A 23334-nucleotide genomic window follows, 5' to 3' on the forward strand; every position below is an offset into this window, starting at 1 on the left:
GAGAGGGAGAGAGAGAGGGAGAAGGAGTAGGAGAGGGAAGAAGGGGGGAGGGAGGGAGGGAGGGAGGGACGGAGGGAGTCTTAAAGAGCATACCCAGTGGACCCCTACTAGTCCACAGTTGCAACACTTTCTAAGAGCACAGCAGGCTGGTGAGCAAGTCCCTTGAACTGACAGGTACTGTGAGTCCAAATCACATTTTGATGTTTTAACTGCTATTACCATAATATAACAGTTCCTTAGAAGATACTCAGTAACATTTGTTCAGGTTGTTTTGCTTGTATTTGGAGGCAGTGAGCTATTTTAAAGATTTATTGTTTTGAGTATTAAAATACAGTTGCCACTTGGAAGTCTTCATTGGGCCGTTTTTCTATTAGAAAGGTCTGCCAGTTTCAATTTCAACTACATCAAACCCTTGAGATTTTTTTAGGTGTTGATCGCTAGCTGTCAACATTTTTTGTGAAAACTCTCAAATACTGAACAGATAAGGAGACTTGGATAGTACAGAAATGTCTGGGTATTTCATCTCTGACGGCTGCTGTATCTAACAGGATATCCAGACACAGCTATAGGATCAAGTGAACATGAGTCGACTACGGAGTAGTGTATTTTTTCTTGGTCTTTTTGAGACAGGGTCTCCCTTGAGGGAGGCTGGCCTTGAGCTCAAGAGATCCGCTTGCCTCTGCCTCCCAAGTCCTGGGATTAAAGGCGTGCGCCACGACGCCTGGCACGGGAATAGTGTTTTAAAAGACATTTTCAGTAAAAACGAGTGGGCCCTGAACATAATCTTTAACGATACATTATTTAGTCTTATTAAGACCTTGCTGGAATTGGGCAGCTGGCTGTAAAAAAATGAAAACAAGCATGTCCAGCCATAAGTTTCCAGGCTCTGCTGCCTTTAGCCAAAGATTGTTCAGAAGCCCTGACTAAGTCGCGGCACAAAACACTAAACGATGCAATGCGCTTGCTCAAATCGCAGCAGCCTAGCTCTGGAAATACAACGCAACAGGGTAGGGTGAAAAGGGGGTGTATTTTGAGGGAAACTAGAATCCAAGCTAGAAACGCAAAACACGTTGGTTGTAAGGTTTTATGCAGCTTAACTGCAGTTGCCTGCCTGCAAATCCCAATAGTCTCTCCATTCCCCGGAGCCAATGAGGAAGCTACAGGTTCCCGCAGCCAATCCAGTCCGGCTTAGCCTCTCACCTTCTTGAATTCTGGGACTTGTGGTTTTCACGTGGCGTGGTTGTTAGGGCATGGTGTCGGCCACGCGTACGATTCGGAGGGAAAGCTCCATTTTATAAACCTCCTGTTGGACTCCAAGCTAACTCTAATCATTATTATTCGCAAGCTCTACACCGTTTGAAAATCGTAAGACATTTTTTCTTAATGTCATACAGACGGAAACAAGCTATTTCAAAAGCATTCCGACTTTGGCCACTCATCCCCAGTCCCTTAACCGTCGCTTTAAAATCTCGTGAGAACAGCCTCTTCGTTCGTAGCCACGCCTCCTTAAAGGCGGTCCACGCGAAGACTGACGCAGGTCCCAACCAATAGGAGCGCCCCTTTCAGCAGCGCCTGGGCTGCACGCGTGGGCAGGCCTTGATGAACTCTGACCCTACCTCCCCGCTGCGTCCCGCGTAGGCTTTCCCCGCCCACCCAGGGAAGGAGGCGGGCTTTGGCTTCTTGCCCTAGGGAGCGAGTCCGTTGCGAGTGGGAGCTATACCCCCCCGAGCCCGAGTGTCTGGGTTCCCGGCGAGGCCTAGCTGCCCATCCCGCCTCCCATGAGCTCGTCGTACAGCGAGCAGCGCCGTCGTTAGGCCGACCCGGTAACTCTGCTTCCCCGGGAAGGGCCTCACGTCTCTCGGGGAGGGGCCAGCGTGCCGAGGCGCCTTTAGTCAGCGTCGCGCTGCGACCCTGGAAGCAGGCGCCGCCGCCAACGCGAGGAGGAGCCCCGGCCGCGGGCCGCAGCAGCCACAGCGCCAGCGGGCGGGATCGAGGCCGGCAACATGGCGAGCGCCTCGTACCACATTTCCAATTTGCTGGAAAAAATGACATCCAGCGACAAGGACTTTAGGTGAGGCCGAAATCCGATCCTAACCCCATCTCGCTCTCTGCGGCCAGGCTCTGGCGCAGGCCCCACCCCACCCCTTCGTCCCGCCGGGTTTGCAGCAGCTGGGCGCCCGCTCCGGGCCCCGCAGGGTCCTGCACCCCCTCCCCCATCTTTCCAGGCCCTCGTCCGCCACGGTCGGTCCCCGGGGGCCCAGAGGCCTCAGCGCATCCTTTGTCCACCCCCGGTGACACAGTCGCCGCGTCCCCGGTAACACCAAGTGGGGAAGGGCGTCCCTCCAGGCCCTCCAGGTTGACCGGCCGCCGGGCCTACTCGCTGGTCCTCCCGGGCCTAGCCCGACCTCTGCGGGGGCAGCGCCGCAGCTGCTTCCCTTCCCGCCATCAGGAAGGGGTGCCTCGATCAACTTTTCAGAGGCATTCACTGATTGGATTATATACTTTTTCTTGGCATAATTCCTGTTCGGGAAGGTGGGAAGAAGGCGGAGGGGAGCTAGGGTGGAGGAAACTTGGCCCTAGGGTTTTCCCGCCAGCATCCCTGTCAGTTTCCCTAATCAAGCGAAACGCAGGCCGGATCTCGAAATTTCAGTCTCTTATCCCAATATACAAAATCACGGCCCGTGGGGTGAATTGCTGAGCTTTACACCAAGCAAACGAATTTTCTTGAAATGGGTCTGGTGAGCGTGAAGCTTTATCATATTATCCCTGGGAGACCTGGACTGGTGGTTCCAAATTCGTGTTTATGTGCATATCCAAGATGTCATATTTTCATAGGTTTCCCCCCCCCAACTGCAGTGATTATTGCATCTTTAATTCCCACGTATTCATAAGTAAGACCTTTATGAAAAAAGAAGCTCTGTATTTCTTTAACACTTAAGTTTTGATGTGTAATGCTTTAGGAGTTGTAATTTTGTATGCATTTAAAAAGAACAAATAGTCTTCGGTTAAAACAGGCTTCAGACTTTGGGGTTTGTGTGTGTGAACTTTTTTTTAACACCTGAAGATCTGTCCAATCTAAAGAAATTTTCTGATTTGAGAAAAGGGCACCATGGGGAAAATTAATGGTCTGTTAAGTTCATGTACTGGTATATTAAAGTGGTTACTGAAATGGAAATAGTGTTGTTGCAGTGACTCAGAACCACCTATAACTTTAAAGTTTTTCTGTTACTGCCTAGAGATCTTTTAAGTGTTGACTTTTGTTTGTTTGGTCTTTTTGAGACAGGGTCTCCATGTAGCCCCATCTGACCTGGAACTTGCTGTGTAGACCAGGCTGGCCTTGAACTCAAGAGTTCTGCTTGCCTCTGCCCCCCTTCCCCCCATTGCTAGGATTAAAGGAGTGTAACACCTCACCCAGCTGGCTTCATTTTTTTGAAAGCTGGTTTCCCTGAAGATTTCACTGTGATTTGGGGTAGAGGGAGAGTGAAATATTTTTCCGGACATTTTGAAGTTTTAGATTTTTGTGGCTCAAGGGCAAAAAAATTGCAGATTGAAGGAATTAAGACTCTTGAAGATTAGGGTGCTATTTGAGTTCCCTATGGGTCTTTGTACTCAGTTCAAGTCCCAACTATGTGAGGGTAGGCATGATCCTCAGCTCACTGATGTCATTCAGGTGGCTGGAATTCTAAATTTCATTAAGATTCAATTTAATTTTTGTTTAAAGGAAGCACTTTTATGATCATACTTAGGGTAGATAATATGTTTGGAATACTATGCAATTATTGACTGAAATAATTTCTTGTAAAGGAAGGTATACATACCTGGGTTTTTGTTTTGTTTTTAAATAAACGTAGGTAAAAGAAGTAATAGTGTCTTAATGCTAAACTACAGTGATTGCCAAATTTGGTAATGATGTACCTTTGGGTTGGAATTAATCAAAACACTGATGTAGAGCTACAACGTTGGTGGGGTTTATCTTCAGCAACAGTGACTTCCATTAATTGGACATCATTAAAATATTTACATTGACTTTATTTTAAAGACTTTGTAATACACCTTAAATATCCAGTTGACAAGCCCTTGGAACTGATGTACTCTATATACTAAATATCAAACATTTTAAAGATTAATTAAAATAACACTTTGAGTCCAACTACTTAGAATATTTTTCTATATTTTCAGTATATAGACACACCTTTTTTCTTAACTTTTAAAAATGTCTTTATTGCATTTTTGGGCATTTTATATAATAGATCTTTATCAAATTTAGACCCCCCCTCCCCCATCCATACCTCCATAGGCCCCCCCCCTTGATGTTATGCATTCTGTCATATATGTTAAGTCCTATGTGGTCAGGCTTTTGTAGCCAGATGTCCCTCAGTTCATCCACTGGAGTCTAGTCAGCCTATCTAGAGTCACCTGCCCTTCAAGAAGATCTAATCTCCCTCACCCAGCAGTAATCAGTTGTTAATAGTTCTTCAGCTAGGGTTGGGGCCTGCTACCCATTACTCTACTTCTACATGCTATCACCGTTGTTGCAAGTTCATGAGCAAGTTCCCAGTGGCCTGAAAACCTGTTTGTATTCATGCACCAACCCTGCTTCTTACAGTCCCTTTCCCACCCCCTTCCTTAATGGTCCCTGAGCTGTGGGTGGGTAAGGATTAATATAGGAATCCTATCCAGGGACACACACTCTGCAGTCTCTTGTCCTCTAAAACTTAGTCAGTTGTGCCGTGTGCATTGTAATCTGTTGTATGAGGAAGATTTGCTGGTGAGAGCTGAGAGATGTATTAATATTATCTCTACCCTTTGTTCTGCTGTGTTCCATGAGCCTTAGATATAGAGGTTTCACTGTATTGGAAGACACATCATTTTTAAAAGTCATGTATAGTTCTCATTAGAAATTTAGTTTTGATGCAAAACCAAGATTTGTGACTACATATTTTCAAATACTTATTGACAGGATTTAAGAGCAAGGCTAACTAGCATTATGTAAGACCTAACTTGTATAAAACAGTCTGGGCACCACATGAGCCCCGTCCAGAATAGCTATTAGTAGTATGGCCCAGCATAAAATTGAAAACTTAAGACATGAGATTTTTTTTTTTTTAAAGTGCTTTGGTTGTTGGGGTTGGTTTGGGTTTTCTTTTTTTGGTAACTTAATTGTGCAGTTCTCAAGGATGAACTTGGTAGATGACTGGCATGTCATTGTCAAAAAGTTGGACTTGCCTTTAAAGAATGAAGAAACAATGTTGCCAGAATGAAGAAAGAACTGCCTACCTAGTCAGAGATGTGGGTTCTAGACTTGTGTAGTTCTTTGTCATGGATTGTGAGATTTTTAGGTAAGCTATTTTGACATTACATTTTCACTTGTGAGAGGCTTGCAGATGTGTAGTAGTCACAAAAGTTTAAGAAAAGGCCAACGATTTCAGGTCTTTTAAGGTAGGAACACAGTTTATTAAGGCAGAAAGTTTGTACTTGAGTACAAACTTTAGAAATTTGCACATTCAGAATTTTAAAGATCTCTTGTGGATTTAAATCATAGGCTCATTTTATTGAAAAAAAATTTGAATATTTCTCTTTAATGTTTTAGTATTTTGAAGGTCGGTACTGATATTTTGGAGAACTGAAGAAGCATTGGGGGGCAAAATATCACAACTTGGAACTGAATGAGAAAGGGGGGCATTTGTGTATCCTAAGGTCTAGGGTAGTATCTGTCACCTACTAGCCTTGAGTTTGGGAAAGATTACTTTTAAAATAGTGAATATGCTAGCTGGGCGTGGTGGTGCACGCCTTGAATCCCAGCACTCTGGGTGGCAGAGGCAGGTGATACCTGTGAGTTCAAGACCAACCTGGTCTACATAGCAAATTCCAGGCCAACGGGGGCTACAGGAAGACCCAGTCTCAAAAATACCAGGAAAAAAAGATAGTGAATGCTAATTCAAATAACCCTTCAGAAAAAAAATGAAGAGACATCATTTATTGTCAGCGTACCTTAGAATACGTTATCTCACATCTTTTACCAACAGAAACACTTCTTGAGTGTACTCAGACTGCTCCTCCAAAAACCTTTACACAGACACACGCGTTTGCTATTTAGGTCCATTAACCTTTAAAGGTGTGTTCAAGAAGTGGAAATGATCTGTTACAGTTAGTCAGGTGAGTCTGTAAATAGAGTGAAAGCTTTAATGTGAATGAACTAAGTCTTATGAATACTGAAAATTCAGTGGGTTGAGGGAACTTATTTTCATACAGCTCACCACCACAGATGAATTAGAGTATGGCTAAGAATCAACAGCTAAAGAAAATACTCATTTCTGTGTGTAATAATATTTCTGCTTCTTATGAGATTCATACACCTGATTTTATTTACCCTTATATAAAAGTGGATAGTAACAGTCTCTTACATTTGAGGAAACTGGGGTTTGGATTAGTTCCTTATTTGCCCTGAGTCGGGTATTAGATCTGGGATTTCTGGACCGCTATATATGAATGCTTAATGTCTGTTTTATGCTACTTCTTTAGAATTTTGACTTAGGAACATTTTGGTCAGGCCTTAAATTTGTTGCCTTTAAAATCAGATTAATGGAATATTTTGATCTGGAAGATAGTTTAATTACTTTCCTGAACTTGAAGAATTCAAGTAAATAACCCCAGGGCAATATGTAGCTGTCAGGTATTAAGTGCCAGAGAAGATAAAAGCAAATAGATTTCATGTCTATGGAGTGCTGAGTGAGATTGTGAAAATTAAATTCTTGGGAGAGAAAGCGTGAAAACAGCATTACATAAAGCTTGACTGGGGAAGAGGGAGAAGAGGATTTAGTCCTGTAGTTGGGTAGTTAACTGATTGAGGAAAGTCCTTAATAGGGAACCGGGGGCTGGAGAGATGGCTTAGCGGTTAAGAGCATTGGTTGTTCTTGCAGAAGACCTGGCTTCGATTCCCAGCACCCACATGGCAGCTAACAACTGTCCTTAACTCCAGTTCCAGGGGATCTAGCAACCTCTTCTGACCTTTGTGGGCATTGCACAACACCAGTGCACCTACCTACATGTAGACTATATACCCATACACATAAAATAAAAATAATGAATAAATTCTTTTTAAAAAAGACTAGGGAACCAGAGGTGGGAGAGGTGGCTCAGCAGTTAAGAGCATTTGGCTGCTCTTGTAGAGGACCCGGGTTTGACTCCCAGCACTCACATGGCAGCTAACAACTGTCTGTAAATCCAATTCCAGGAGAATCCAGTACTCTCTTCTGACCTCTGCAGTGGGCATTGCATGACATAGTTTCACCTACATACATGTAGGCAATACAATCAAATATATAAAATAAAATAATAGATAATTTCTTTTTTAAAAAAAAATGGGGGACTGCCCTTAGTGAACTGAATCCTCTGTCTAGTTTTTTAGGCTTCTGGCTTCTCGAGTGCTTGTAGTTCTTGAATTACATGTTAGTTCTAGCGTTAAGGGAGGAAAAATCATGTAAGAATTTGGGGAAATCTGTTTAAGAAACCATTGTAAAATCAACAAATCTGTTTCTCTGCTACTTCATACACTACTAAAGTAATTTATATGATAGAGTATAAGCATTGGTGGTTTATGTTACAAAGTTTGTTTAATTGTTTTGGATATTGGAAGATGTTTCTATTTGAAAACTTTCACAAGCTAGTAAAAATTTAGGTCTGCAAGGGACCTTGTCATAGCTGCAAGTGTGAGCTTTCCACAATAACATAAATATTAAGTGTGGGACTGGAGAGATGGCTCAGCAGTTAAGAACACTGGTTGTTCTTGAAGAAGACCTGGGTTTGAATCCCAGCACCCACATGGCAGCTAATAACCGTCTGTAACTTCAGTACCAGGGGATCCAACAGCCACTTCTGACCTCTACGGGCACTGCAGTTAACTTACACGGGTGCAAGTTAACTTAACACGGGTGCACTTAACTTACATGCAGGTAATGCATGCATACACATACAAAAACAATTTTTTTTTTTTTAAGTTAAGTGCTACTATGTTGACTGCCTTTTCTTGAAGAAGGGCTTATTGGTTTTTAGTTTTGGTTTTTTGAGACAGGGTGTCCCTGTAATCCCAATTGGTCTGGAACTTGGTATATAGACAAGGGGCTAGCCTCAGTCTTAAAGATAGATGTCTGCCTCTTGAGTGATAAGATTACAGGTGTGTGTCACCACCACTCCTGGCAGAAGAGCAGGTTTAATATCAATAGATTTGTAGAGTTTAAGGTGTTTTGAGGGGGCTGGAGAGATGGCTCAGCAGTTAAGAACACTGGCTGCTCTTGCAGAGGACCATCGTTCCATTTCTAGCACCCACATGGTGGCTAACAACTGTCTGTAACTCCAATTCCAGAGGATCTGACACCCTCTTCGACCTTTGTGGGCATTGCATGACATGGATGCACTTACATACATGCTGGCAAAATACACATAAAATAAGAATGCATCAAAAATAATTTTAAAAACTATTTTGGGGGCATTTTTAGTAGTTTAAGACAAGTTGATAGTTATAACTTCTTCGATTTTATATATCTATGTAGGCACAGATGATCAGTAGTGATTAGAATTCACCACTGAAAAGGGGGGAGTGCTAATATTCCAGGTTTATTCATAGCTTTCTAGAGAATACATGAGAAAAGGTAAGAGTGGAATTGAGCAAGATCTTTGAAAGGTAATTGTTAGGTGATAAAAGTTGGCTCATATCACCTGATTTCTGATGAAATCAAGAGTAAAGTTGTGTTTTCTGTGTGAAGGGAGAGGTGGTGGAAGTCGCTCGTTGTACAATACAAGGTATCCATCTCTAACATTGTGTCTTCTAATGTGTTGGATTTCCTGGGGATGAGTCCATTCTGCTCTCAGGGAACTTTGAACAGTAGAATAACTCCAGTGTGTAAGTTCCAGATTCTATCTTGTGAATCACCATGTTCAGAAAGCTTAATGTGAGTTGTTCTTGCTGATATCCCCAAAACAGTTGTTGAATGCATGAGTAAGATGCCATTGCCTGCAGGTTATATCCACCTGGAATTTGCATAGTAGGCTGAAAGTTAGCTAGCACTTTGAGTATTTTATCTTCCCCCCTTCCATCTTAATTCATCTTTATTCTTTTTTAAAAAAATTTTATTATTTTTATTTTATGTGTATGAGTGTTATGCCTGCATGTAGGTAAGTGCACCCATGTTGTACAATGCCCATGGAAGTTGGAAGAGGCTGTCGGATCTCCTAAAACTGGAGTTACGGACAGTTGTTAGCTGCCCTGTGGGTGCTGGAATACGAACCCGGGTCTTCTGCAAGAACAATCAGTGTTCTTAACCGCTGAGCCATCTCTCCAGCTCGCATTCATCTTTATTCTTATTTTGGCCTATAAATGAACTTTCGCTGAAATCTCAAGTAGAGGAACACCTGGATGTTACTTACTCTTCTCCAACCTTCTGTTAGTCCTTTGATGACTAGTTCTCAAATTAGATTCCTGGTCTCAGGGCCCTTCTCATCAAACTCCTTCATTCTGTCCATCAGAATTTTCCCCTAAATAATCACTACTATTTTTTGCTTCCTTCTCACTGACAGTTCTCATTCAGCTTCTTAGCTAGTGCCTGTGTTTATTAAAACTGTTCTCCCTAAGTCCCTCCCTAACAGTCTATGTAAAGGATGCAGTGGATGCTTTGTTTTCTTTACTCTACTGTTTTTGGTTTTGTTGTTATTTTGGTCTTTTTGAGACAAGGTCTCCCTGTAGCCCCAACTGGTCTGGAACTTGCTATGTAGACCAGGCTGGCCTTGAACTTAAAGAGATCTGCCTGCCTCTGCCTCCCAAGTGCTGGGATTAAAGGCATGTGCCACCATGCCCCAATGCTCTCCTTAAATATGGCACAGATGCCACATTTCTTCTCTTGAATTTTTCTTGATGGTTAGGTATATTTATTAGAGTCATTGGGAACAAAAGCTGTGGGGTATCTCAGTAAGAGGTTACTATTTGGGTAATTTTTGGAAAGATATGAGAAAGCAAAGCTTTGCTTTAAAATTGAATGTCTTCAGAAAGTGAGGGCAGGTCCATGATTTGCATCTTAAATTTTATAGGCCTAAATAATGGAAAAGCTGTAATTGGTAAGGAAGTACTAGTCACTCATTTAACAAGTAAGAGGACTGTATGATAATCTTGATTGCTCTGTGACCTTGTCTGAAGTGGATATTCTTTAAGATTAAGTCTGAGGAAACAGTATGCTCTAGCTATAAACAGACATCAGAGCATCAGTTCATGGTAACATTGAGGCTTAGGTATGGGCCTCAGATGAGCTTCTCGTTGGCATGGACTCTGTTAATTTCTCAGTCCTTTTCTGGCTAGTGGCTACATGAATTGATGATATTCATACTTTAACTTTGGTTACCTTTGTTGCTTAAGATTAGAGGCATTCATCATTTCTCATTCATTGTAGGATGAGTGATTGAACCATCTGATGTTGACCTTGTCTGAACAGTAACGTTGAAACGCTTCACAAAGATGATCAGCCATCTCTAGCACCCAGATCTTGTGTTTTACTTCTTTCTCACTTCTTGCCTTCTAGTCCATCTCTTTATTATCTATTCCTATGTGTAAATCCAAAGTAGTTGTCCCTCATTGTGTGTAGTAATGTGTTCTATAAAATTCCCATACACGTGGAATTAGCAATTGTTGATTCTTGAATTGTTGGTTTTAGGGAGATACTGAGGTTGAGTCCCTCTGAGCCCCTGATCACTGCATTATCATCATTTGTTCAATTCATAGTCTTGTTTTATGTTTAAAAATATCTCATTTAATCTGGTTGATTAAACATTGATCTTAACTGTCATTAGCATTCAGGCATAACACATCTCTGAATGTTTTTTTCCAAAAGGCATGTCACCGCCTCCTTGCATTTAGGAATACTAGGCAGCACTTCAGACTGTGCATTAAACAGTCAAATCACCAGCAGCATAAACGAGCAGCATAAATGTGAAAAACTCGGCATGAAATGGTCTGAGAAGAGGACTGCTTGTTTATGGTATGAGAGTTAAAACTAAGGGACAGAGTTCCCCTGTAGCTAAGGATGTGTGTTGAGTGACTTGAATTTTTTCTCACTCTGTAGCTGTCTGCAAATGATTAAGAAATGTGGTGTATTAATTTTGAACTTTAATAATTTTTAACAAATAAGTTGATTCACAGATACAGTCTTTGAGTAATGAGGACTGACTGGCTGTTACATTCCCCCCCCCCCCCCCCCATTTCTGTTGTTAGAACTTAGTTGGCCTATTGTGGTTTTTTTTTAATGCTGTAGTAATTCTAACTGGCCTCTATTCTGGCTAACTGATGATTGGCTCTTTGGTGTTCACTATTGTAGTGGTTCTTCTGGAAGGCAAATCTAATCCTTCTGTTTCCTACCTCTGTCCCATCTCTGGAGGAGCTACTCATCACTCTTAGCACTCTTAGTAGAAAGCCTTAAATCCCAGCATGATCTACAGATCTCCTTAACTCCTGTCCCTTGCTTACATGGTATCAGGTCTCCCCTCCTCCCCCCATTCCAGAATAATCTGTCTGTTCATCGTATTTCACTCTTAACTAATACTGAGCCCGTGTTGCTGTCTAGGTTGGGTATTTTGACAAGTCATCATGTTTTTTAACTTTATTTTTATGTGTGTCTTTGTGTATCTGTGTAAGTATATGTGCACGTGTGTGCAGGTGTCCACCGATGTCATAATAGGGCATACAGTCCCTAGGGGCTGGAGATACAGTTATAGCTGTTGGATGTGGGTGCTGGTATCTGAACTCTGATCCTCATGATTAAGGAGCAAGCACTCTTGACCCCATTGTTGTTTTGTGTTTTTTTTTATGATACATTTCTTTCCTTTGCAGCATTCATCTTCGTTCTATGTAGGTGTTTACTCATACTCGCAGTTTTAAAAATTATCATGTCCTGCAGGGACCACATCTGCTTTTGCCAGACATGTATCCATAGCAGTTTATAGAGTACCTGGTGTGTAGATTTCTCATTATATAATAACCATTTCCAGCCTCATTTGAGCCTACATTTCCATTACCTTTTAGTTTGGTTAAGTTTCTCTGTTAGGTTTCTGTGCTCCATCCACACTGAACTGCTGTTGTAGTTCTTAACTGCTCTCTGGCTCCTCTCCATCACTGTTATAAGAAGGAAAAATTAAAACCCCAAACCAACTTTGCCCATGAAACTCCCGTTAATCTTTTGAGATCTAAGCTAGCAGGCAGTTTCTTTGACGTGATTGTTTCCATGTTCTCGTCTACTAGTAGTTTTTGTTTTGTTGAGACAGGGTCTCCTGTGGCCCTTGCTAGCTTCAAACTCATTTAACTAAATGTGGCTTTGATCCTGATCCTTCTGCCTTTATGTCCCAAGTCCTGGAATTACACACCAGATTTGTTTAGTATTTAAAAAAAATGCATGAATGAAATTTGTCTTATTTGTGTCTGTCCCATTAGATGGAAGAGAAGAGCACTTGAGTCTACCATCTCTGCCCTTAGTATGTAAAACAGTAGTCAGCAGAAGTCATTTCCAAATTGAATCTGCTTATAGAATGGTAATTTTGCTGGTAGTCATTTCAAAATTTAAAACTAACTGTTAATCATGGCGTTTTGGAGATCAGTTGACTTCATTATTCTAATACATACTCTTTGTTGTCCTGGGCTGTGTCTTGTTCCCCTTTTGTTTTTAACTCTTGCATAGACTTTCTTGCATAGTAGACTGGAAGTAAGTGATGATTAAAGAAATGAGCAGTGTTCTAGTAGAACCCATCAGAACCCTCAAACTTTATTTGGGATTGTCTGCTGTTTTTGTTTTTGTTTTGAGACAGGGTCTCCCTGTAGACCCAGCTGTCCTGGAACTCACTATGTAGACCAGGCTGGCCTTGAACTCACAGAGATCCACCTGCCTCTGCCTCCAAAGTGCTAGGACTAGAGGCGTGTGCCACCATGCCCAGTTTGTCTGCTTTTTTAAAAAAAAAATTCTTAAGGGGTTTATAAACCATTATTGGCTGTTTAAAATTTTGTTTAAGTAAAAGGGTTAAAATGTTTTCAGTGCTTTGTGTTTATAGAAGTACCTGCATTGATGTGCTACGTAGATTTTCCCACTTCAGAGTAGTAATGAAAATTTTGTGATTTTAGTATATTTTTCTTATTTTATAATGGAAAGGAGCTTCCAATTAGAATTGTGTCAATTTGTAAAACAAATATGTATCTAATTTATCCTGTATTGCCCCTATGTGAATGTAAGCCTCTTTTCTTTAGTAATTTTGTGGAATTTGACAGTTGAGCCATGTGCTTCCATGTAGTTTAAAACTGACAGTGTTAAATTAATAGATTCCTTATTATTGAAATTATCTTTAAAATTACCTTGTTACAGGGGCTTGGAGAGATGATTCAGTGGTTAAGAGCACTTGGTACTCTTCCAGAGGACCTGGGTTTGGTTCCCAGCACCCATGTCATATGACTTACTCAGGTTCAGGAAGATCTGACACCCTCCTCTGGCTTTTGAGGCCACTGCATATACATACACATACACAATTAAAATAAATCTTTTTTTTTTAAATTACCTTATTACTAGTGATTTACTAAATTGTTTTGCCAACTACTACCAAATAGTTTATTGCCCCACATTGCCAGATTATCTCCGTAGTTATTTACCAAATAAGCTTCAATAGTGGTTGGTAGTTGTGATTTCCAATTTAAACAAAGATTTTGGCATTTCTGTATAAAGAAAACTTTTAAATTTTGACTCAGCTGGATCTGGTTCAAATAAAAGAAAAAAGATGTTAAATAAGTGTTCGTTCATGCCAGGCATGGTGGTCCAAACCATCTATTCCAGCACTTGGGAAGCAGAGGCAGCCGGATCTCTGAAATCAAGGCCAGCCTTCTATATAGTGAAGTCCTGATCAGCTGGGGGGCAGAGGCAGCCGGATCTCTGAAATCAAGGCCAGCTGGGTCTCTGAAATCAAGGCCAGCCTTCTATATAGTGAAGTCCTGATCAGCTGGGGCTACAGGGAGACCCTGTTTCCAAAAAACAAACAAATCACCCAAATAATAATAATAAAAACAGTTGTTAATACAATTGTATTATTTCCATGGTTGAGAGCCAAGAATTATGAGTAAATTCATTTGGTTTTAAACAGTTCAAGCTGAGCTCAATGGTAGGTCACTCTGGGTTTTGCTAGTCTCCTTTGCGCATGGTTCTTAAGGGGAAGTTACTGTATATCCGGGGGAGCAACTTCATGGAATCTCTTCTTTACCATTCTGAAAATATACTTTGGTATATCTAGCGATAGGAGTTGGGGTAGGGATGAAATTTTTTTTGGAACATTAATCTGTAGGATGTTCTTAATGTTTGTAGTTAAGGGTTTTGTAAATAAAATTAAAGCCAGGAGCTGTCCCCTAATGGCCGTGGTGTAATGAATGGGAATGAAAGATCATTCACTATAGGTCCTATTAGTAAATTTGAAATCAGGATTAACCCGGGGGAGATAATTTTGGATTTCCCTAATGCCAGAGCACATTAGGACTTTAAAAATGCTTCCTAAAAAAATTAAGTACATTCTGTTACCTTTTCTTTAGTAGTATTTGGTTTAAATTTATGATGTAAAAAGTAGTTGAGTTTTTGTTGAAGTTTTTTGTTTTATACATCTTAATCATATTTGTACCCCCTCTTCTATCTGTACCCCCCCCATAGCTTTCCCCACCAGATTTCATGTATTCTGTCATATATGTTATAGCCTATCGGATCAAGTTTTTATAATCATACTATGTTCCTTTTGAGTGTTATAGCATTGAATATGAGAAATCAAGGGTTTTAATGCTTTTTAATTTTTAATAGGTTTATGGCTACAAATGATTTGATGACAGAACTGCAGAAAGATTCTATCAAGTTGGATGATGATAGTGAAAGGAAGGTGGTGAAAATGATTTTGAAGTTGCTAGAAGATAAAAATGGTGAGGTACAAAACTTAGCTGTAAAATGGTAAGTTGTACTTTGCTTAATCACTCTTAAAAACTGATTAATTTTAAGTCATACTATTTATACTATGTCTTCTTGGAAAGTTTCCTTTTGAAATTTTTAGGTTTACTAGTAAATGTTTAGTAATTACATGTGATGCATACATGAAATATGCTTCTTTTCAGAATCTAAATTGTCAATGTAGCCTTTTAATTTGATAGGAACTATAATCGTAAAAAACAATGACAGCAAGCCAGTCTAGTCTACAGAGGTAGGAGGATCATATGCTTAAGGCCGGTGTGGCGTTGCATGGGAGCACCTGTCTCAAGGAAGGAGGAGGGAGAAAATGAAAGAAGGAAGGAAAGAAGCAAAAACAAAAACCAAACAGCAGTTAAGACACAAGTTAATTTAAGTGATGATGATACCATGATCTCAAAGAATCCTTGAAATTGTAGAAATTCGAATTGTGTGGTGTACAATAGGTGTTTCTTGTAGTTAATGATATTTTAGTTTTATGTATTATTTTTAGTATAGTATAAAATTATATTAGAATTCTCAGTAAATTGTTTTTAAATCAGTTTAAGCCATACATGTAATCCCAGCTGCTCAGGAGGCTGAGGCAAGGGATCACAAGATTCAAGATCTACCTGGATAACTTAGTGAGATGTTGTCTCAGAATAAGAAAGTAAAATGAGGGCTGGAGATGTGGTTCAGTGGGAGGAGCATGCGCCTTTGAGACACTAGGTTCTTCTTCAGTAGTACAAATAAATAACAAATATTCAGTTTAATTTATGAATGCTAAATTTTAGAAACCTTAATTTATAATACAAAGTAAATTATTAATCTGACATTTCATAATTTATAATACAGAGTAATTTAGGGGAGGAGTCTTTTTGAGACAGGGTCTCCTTATAACTTCAGCTGGCCAAGTCTCAGTCTCCCAAATCTCCACTTGCCTCTGCCTCCTGAATGCTGAGATTAAAGGTGTACACCACCAAACTCTGTCAAAGTACACTGTTAACCTAATATTTTATCTCTGGATTTCTATGCCATTTTATATATCATTCAGTATCAACAGAGTCCAGTTGTACCTGATCTTGTAGTATCATTTTCTTGAAAGTACCAGATGCTTCCCATTCCCATCAATACTTAGTTCTATCAGTCTTTTTAAGTTTTTCTAAAAATTACTTTTATGTGTCTTGAGTATATTGCCTGAATGTGTGTAAGTGCATCCACGTCATGCAGCACCCATGGAGGTCAGAAGATGGTGCAGATCCCTTAGAACTAGGATGGTTGTTAGCTGCCATGTAGGTGCTAGGAATCAAACCTAGATCCCCTGCAAGAGCAGCCAGTGCTCTGAATGAAGCCCCAGTTATATCATTTTTAATTTTAGCCATTCCAGTTTTCACTAGGTGTTTAGGTATGGTATTAGTTTATATTTCCCTGAAACGTTTGATCAACAGTGGTCATTTTGATTTTTTGGACTTTTCCAACTTTTAGAATTGAGTTTGTCTTTATTATCAAGTTGTAGGATTTCTTTATATAGTTTTGATATAGATACTTTGACATATATACCTTATATAAATATCTTCTAATTTGATAAGCTTTGATTTTTAATTTTGATTTTTTTAAGTTAATTTTTATTTACTTTATAAATTAGTGTTTATTTGTGGTGGTTTTGTGTCCTAAGAAGTATTTATTTACTTTAATTTGCAAAGATTTTCCCTGGTTATTGAAGTTTTAGTTTTACACTTTTAGTTCTGTGATGCATGTTGAACTAAGTTTGTAGGAAGTATGCAGTGGAAATTGTTCATTTCTCCACATCATTCCTTTCCCTGTGAAATCAAATTAATCGGACGTCGTTGCCGGAAAAGTTAGTCGAGTGTACTCTGTTCTTAGACTTTTGTGTTCACTGATCCATTTTGCCTATCGTTACAACAGTATTCCGCTGTTGCATTATTATAGCTCAGGGGTTTCTGGCCTTGGTGCTGCTAACCTTTTGGATCAGGTAAGTCTTAGTTTTGGGGTGCTATTCGTGTAGTATAGGGTACTTAGCAGCATCTCTGGCTGTTACTCTCTGTTTGCCAATAGCACTTCTACCTTCCCAGGTTTATAACAACCAAGAATGCTTACAAATGTTGCCATGTATCTCTTGAGAGAAAAGATTACCCTTGGTTGATGTGCATATAGTAAATTGAAGTAAGGTGACTCAAGTTCTCTAGCTTCACTTTTTTTTTTTTTTTTTCCTTAAGAGTATTTTGGTTCTGTAAATTAGAAGAGATGGCTCAGCGGTTAAGAGCACTGACTACTCTTATAGAGGACCTGGATTCAATTCCCAGCACCCACATGGGTGCTACGAACTGTCCTTAACTCCAGTTCCAGGGGACTCTGAAGCCCTCTTCTGACCTCTGTGGCATTATACGACACGGGTGCACTCACATACAAGGAGGCAATATACTCATACACAAAATAAAAATAATGAATAAAATATTCAAAAAAATTCTCTTGTATTTTAAAAAATCAGTTTATCAATTTTTGTTTTTAAAAATAGGCACTTTCAATTTTAGGTTGTAATCTTGAAGCTAGAGAAATATTTAACATTATTTCTTACTGTCTGATGGCCTATGACCACATCGGCCATGTTGAAATTTTTTCAATTGTGAACCATAATTTCTCATTCTTATTTATTTATTTTTTGTCTTTTTGAGACAGGGTCTCCCTATAGCCCCAGCTGTCCCGGAACTCACTATGTAGACCAGGGTGGCCTTGAACTCACAGAAATCCACCTGCCTCTGCCTCCCAAGTGCTAGGATTAAAGGCATGTGCCACCAGGCCTGGCAGTTTCTCATTCTTATTAGTTACATTAATTTTTTTGAGTCTTTGGGGTTTTCTACATAAACAGACACGTTAGTAGTGAACCTCTCTATGGTGTGTGTGATTTGCATTCATGTATGTATGTTCATGTGTGAATGCACATGTGTGAGTGTGCTTGCCATGGAGGCCAGAGGCTGATGTCACCTATCTTTCGTGATTACTGTCCATGTTATTTATTGAGGCAGGATATCTTCACTGAGACTGGAGCTCTCCAGTTTGGCTGGTCTGGTTAAACGTTTGCTTGCCCTGGGGAACCCCTTTTTCTATCTCCTGAGTGCCAAGATTGCAGGTGGGCTCACCTTGCCCTCCAGGCTTTTTTATGTAGATGTCGGGGGTCCTGAATCCAGTTCTCATGCTTGTACCAAGTGCTTCATCACAAAACCGTCTCCCCTGCCCCATTCCTAATTTTGATAATTGGAATTCTCTCTCTTTGATTTTAATTAGTTAGGAAATTAGCAACTCTACCTTTCTTGTGAAAGAGCCGACGTTAGGCTTAACTCATTTTTCTCTATTTGTTGCTTATTTTATTGGGGAAAAAAGTTTTTTTGCTTTCCTTTTGATTTCTTTCTAATTTAAACATTTAAAGTCATACATTTGCTTCTACGTACATCTTTAGCTAGATCCAACAAACTTTTTTAATCTTAATCATTTGTTTTAAAATACATTTAACTCTCTTGCGGATTTTTTTCTTTTCTTGTTGTTTACTTGCGGGGCTAAGGATTAAACTTAGGGCTTTGTGCATACCAGGCAAATAGTCTACCACCAGACTTTATCCCCAGCATCCTTGACCAGTCTAATTTTTAAAATTATTTTTGTGTGTTTTGTATTTGTGTGCATGTATGTAGAGACCAGAGGTTAATGTCAGGTGTCTTCTTCAGTCACTCTCCACCTTATTTTTTTTAAATATTTTATTTTACTTATTATTACTTTTTTTGGTCTTTTTTGAGACAGGGTCTCCCTGTAGCCCCAGCTGTCCTGGAACTCGCTAGGTAGACCAGGCTGGCCTTGAACTCACAGAGATCCGCCTGCCTCTGCCTCCCAAGTGCTGGGATTAAAGGCTGTGCCACCACACCTGGCTTATTTATTATTTTTATTTCATGTGTATGGGTATATTGCCTGCATGTATGTAAGTGCACCTGTGTTGTACAGTGCCCATGGAGGTCAGAAGAGGGCATTAGATCTCCTGGAACTAGAGTTATGGATGATTGTTAGCTGCCATGTGGGTGCTGGGAACCAAAGCCAGGTCATCTGCAAGAGCAGTCAGTGCTCTTTAACTGCTGAGTCATCTCTTCAGCCCCCTCTCCACCTTATTTTTTGAGACAGAGTACCTCACTGAACCTAGAGCCCATTGATTCAACCAGGCTCACTGGCCAATGAACTCCAGGAATCTGGCTATCTGCACTGGCCCATCCCTGGGATTATAAACATGTGCTGCCATGCCCAGCCTTAACATAGGTGCTAGGAATCCACACTCAGGTCCTCATACTCACATAACCAGCTTTTTACTCCATGAATTATTGAGAAGGGAATCTGAAAATTATTTAGGGAGATACGTGTGTGTGTGCGTGTGTGTGTGTGTGTGTGTAATAGTTTCTAATTGATTTATGCTGTGGTCAGAAAACCACATAAGATTTTCAGAGAACTTAGGTTTTTAAAAACTTGAATAGGTTACATGGTGGGTCTTGGTGAGCCGTATATACTTGAAAGTGTATTCTGCAGTTGGTTCAAGTGTTCTGTAAATACCTAAAGGTCAAGGTAGTTGTTAGTGTTGTGTAGATCTGTATGCTCCCTGATGCTTTTGTTTGAGTAATCTATTGACTGAGAGAAATCTTAAAATTTCCAACTGTGATACTGATTTGTCATTTCTTACTAGTAATATCAATTTTCTGTTCGTGTATTTTAAAACTGTATGATAAAGATGAAATTACTGATACTTGTTTAAATAGTAAAGAAGCTTTTATTCAGACTCAACAGTCACTTGTGATAGGGGTCAAGATTATAGCAGTAGGGGAGAGAGGTTAGATTCACTTGTGAATATAAAGACACTTGGGGATTTAGCCAAAAATAGGAAGGAGAAAATCCCTAGATGAAAAATACTTGAGGAGACATGAAGATTGAAAGAATTCTTACCATAGTGCTATGTAGGTCCAGCAAGGATAGGAGCCAAGGTCAAGGCCTCAGTTGGAAAGAGAGTTCAGAGGACCCTGACTCAAATTTGGTCTTCTTTGTCAATGACTAGGTGCGTACACATTTAAAATTGTTAAGATCTTCCTGATGTATGACCCTTTTATGACTAAAAATCTTTAGTTCATTAATGTTGATTAGAAATGTTCATATGGTTGGATTTAGGCAAGTCAATTTTTCTTGTTTTCTGTTTGATTCCCCCCCCCAATTGGGTTACTTAAGCAGTAATTCTTTTTGTATTTAATTTAAAAATTATTTATTTTTATTTTATCGGTATGAGTGTTTTGCCTATATGTACTTATGTGCACCACATGCATGCAGTGCCCACACAGTCCGGAAGAGTGTGTCAGATCCCTTGGAACTAGAGTTACAGATGGTTGTTAGCCACTATGGATTATGGAAACAGAACCTAGGTCCTTGCAGGAGTAGCCAGTGTCTTAACCACTGAGCCATCTCTCCAGTTCTTTTCTGTAGCAATTCTTGGGAGTTTCCTGAAGCAGTTCATTACCCTAGAAGGTTCAAGACTATCATGGAAATTATACTGAGGCTTCATTATTTCCCCCCATTTACATTTTTTTTCATAAGTGTCCATGTAATCATCCAGAGGCCACTTGATACATGCAGCCACAACAAACTAAATGCAAAACAGTGTGTGGAAGTCCAGTGTTCTTTTAATCTCAAACATAAATTTGGAGAAACAAACTATGCTATTTACTTTATTTTTGAAGACATAATTATTCTTTAAAACATTTGTTACTAGTATGCAGTGCGCTCTATTTTATTTTTTGTGGTATTTGTATGTATATTTGTGTGTATACATGTGGAGACCATAGGTCAACATTGGGTGTTCCTCAATTGCTTCTCCAGCTTACTTTTTGAGAAAAGGTTTTTCCCTGGACCTGGAGGTCACTGATTGGACTGACTGGCCAGAAAGCCCTAAGGATCCTCTGTCTCTGCCGCCCCAGCACTGGGATTACAGGCATGTGTGCTGACACACCCAACTTTTACATGGGTTCTGGGGCTCCAAACTCCAGTCCTCATGCTTGCACAGTTCTCCCTAGTCCATAATTGGGTTTTAATTTTAGTATAGTAACCAATGATAGCTACATCCAGTTGAGGAAAAGTTCTTTGGGGTCTTCAATGATTTATTCTTTAACATACACACACACACACGTGTGTGTGTGTGTGTGTGTGTGTGTGTGTGTGTGTGTGTGTATTAACTTGGATTATATTCCCCTCTACCCCATTATACTCTTAACCCTTCTGCCTCCCACAAGTCTCCCTCCTAGTTTGTGTGTGCGTGTGTGGGTACGACTGCATTTAATTAGGGCTATCTTCATGAGCATGGGGAGGGAGTTATTTACTTGAGAAGGGCATCTTAACAGTAGCTATACCCCTGAGGACTATGATTCCCCTTCCTCTAGCAACTGTGACCTACCTAGAGCCTCTCAGAAAGTAGTGTGGCTTCATGAGCATCTTCTCTATATTCATGATGGAATGTTGATGAACCCTGTCTGTATAGGTTTTGTACGGATACTGCTGCTGTTGTGAGTTCATGAGCATAGCAGTGATGTCTTTTCCAGAGGATAGCATGTCATAGCACTCTTTTCATTCTTAAATTCCTTCTGCCGCTTCCTCCCTGATCCTTGGAGGGAGTGCCATTTTAGAGTAGAGCACTCAACAGTTTCTTATTCTCAGCGATTTGACCAGTTATGAGTCTCTGCATTGGCCTTTGCTCACTGCAGACAGAAGTTTCTCTGACCAAGGCAGACAGCAGCACTAGTCTGTGGGCATAAAGATAAATATTTAGAAGGTAGTTTGACGCCATGTCCACTTAGCAAAGCAGCAGCAACAGGTTTCCCACAAGATCCTGTTAACTTCTTCAGCCATGGGCTTTTGAAACCAGGTTTGTAGAACCTGGTATAAGTTCCTCCAGTGCCAGTGGGCACATTGTGCCTAGCAGGTTGGCATTGTAACTGGCAGTGTTCATAGCCAGGTAAGCCCATTGATGTTTTTTCTCCTCTTGCAACCTACATGGCACCTGCCAGCACTATGAAAGTTGGCCAATAGAAAGAAGTTTCCAGGTTAGTTCCAGCTTGATTTCTCTATGCCCTACAACTGAAGTATATAGTGTTAGCAATAAGATCTTACGATCTAGTTTTGCAGGCTAACCAAGAACAATGGCAGTAGCCTGTATTGTTTTGCAGGTCTCTGACCTTCCTGACAAATAGTTTATAAGGAGGTATCCCGTACCTGGCACTGGAATTTTTGTTTCCTAACCCATAACTTATGGGAGCAGCATTATTCCCCTGTGCAGGGTACCTCTCTCAAACACTTTTTGTTTTGTGTCTTTATTTTGTTCTGTTCTTTGAAACAAGGTCCCCCTGTAGCCCAGTTTGAACTTGCTATATATAGACAGGCTGGTGTTCATCACACACAGATCCCCTTGCCTCTCTCTGCCTCTGGAGTGTTGGGATTAAAGGCATGTGTTACCATGCAGGACTTTAATCTTTTATTGTCTTACAAAATAATAGGTTTCCAGATGGCTTTATAGACTAATGATTATAAACTGTCCCTCAAATTCATCACAATCTAGTTAGGGTGAATATTGTACCACTTGATGCAGATTTTATGGTATGTTCCATTTAACTTCCTCTGTCAGTTGCTTTTGCTATTTCTTACATGTTGGTATGTATATGTATATATGTGTTTTCATAATATAGCATTGGTGGTTGAGGGGGGTAATGTATCGTTCATGTATGGTCATGTTTCATTTCTGGTAATCTTTATTCTTTGGTAATGCAAGTTAATTTTCTCTTAAACAATTTCCTTTAGCAGTTCTTGTAGTATAAAGTTGCTGGTAATACATTCTCTTAGTTTTTTATTATAGTTGCTTTTAATTTATCTTCAAATTTGAAAGGTAATTACTGGATAGGAAACTAGACAGACTTTTTAATCCATTTTTCTCTCCCAGTGTTTCTGCTATTCAAATAGTTTTCTAAAAGGCAGTTTTAGAAATTTTGTAATTTCCAACTATAATATGGTTAGTTCAACAAAACTATATTGCTATTGCTAGAAGATCGAACTCTTTAATATTTCTTTTGGACTCCCTTTTGTCTCTTATTCCTGCTATCATAGTTTCATATTTGGTCTCTTCATGTATCTGTCCTGCTTTGTTACCATGGCTTTTGTTTTGTCTTAGGCTCCCTACAAATTCAGTTCATTTTCCTTCCTGGTCTTAATTCCCCACTGTCCACGGTTTCACTGGTTAGTCACCAGTTGTTTGTTGAGCATCTATGTGTGATAC

The 23334-nt window shown here is 40.1% G+C and overlaps 1 protein-coding gene across 1 annotated transcript in view; it reads left to right on the plus strand.

Moving 5' to 3' along the window:
* Positions 1 to 1661: 1661 nt before the first annotated feature.
* Cand1 (cullin associated and neddylation dissociated 1) overlaps positions 1662 to 23334 on the plus strand; it is a 47439-nt gene continuing 25766 nt past the window's right edge. Inside the window, exons 1-2 of the mRNA XM_008846960.3 lie at positions 1662 to 2071; positions 14850 to 14993. Coding sequence (XP_008845182.1) covers positions 2004 to 2071; positions 14850 to 14993 — 212 coding nt within the window. The 5' untranslated portion in view covers positions 1662 to 2003. The remainder of the gene's footprint in view (positions 2072 to 14849; positions 14994 to 23334) is intronic.

Source organism: Nannospalax galili, unplaced genomic scaffold, assembly GCF_000622305.1.
Source record: "Nannospalax galili isolate Female #2095 unplaced genomic scaffold, S.galili_v1.0 scaffold463, whole genome shotgun sequence".
NCBI lineage: Eukaryota > Metazoa > Chordata > Mammalia > Rodentia > Spalacidae > Nannospalax > Nannospalax galili.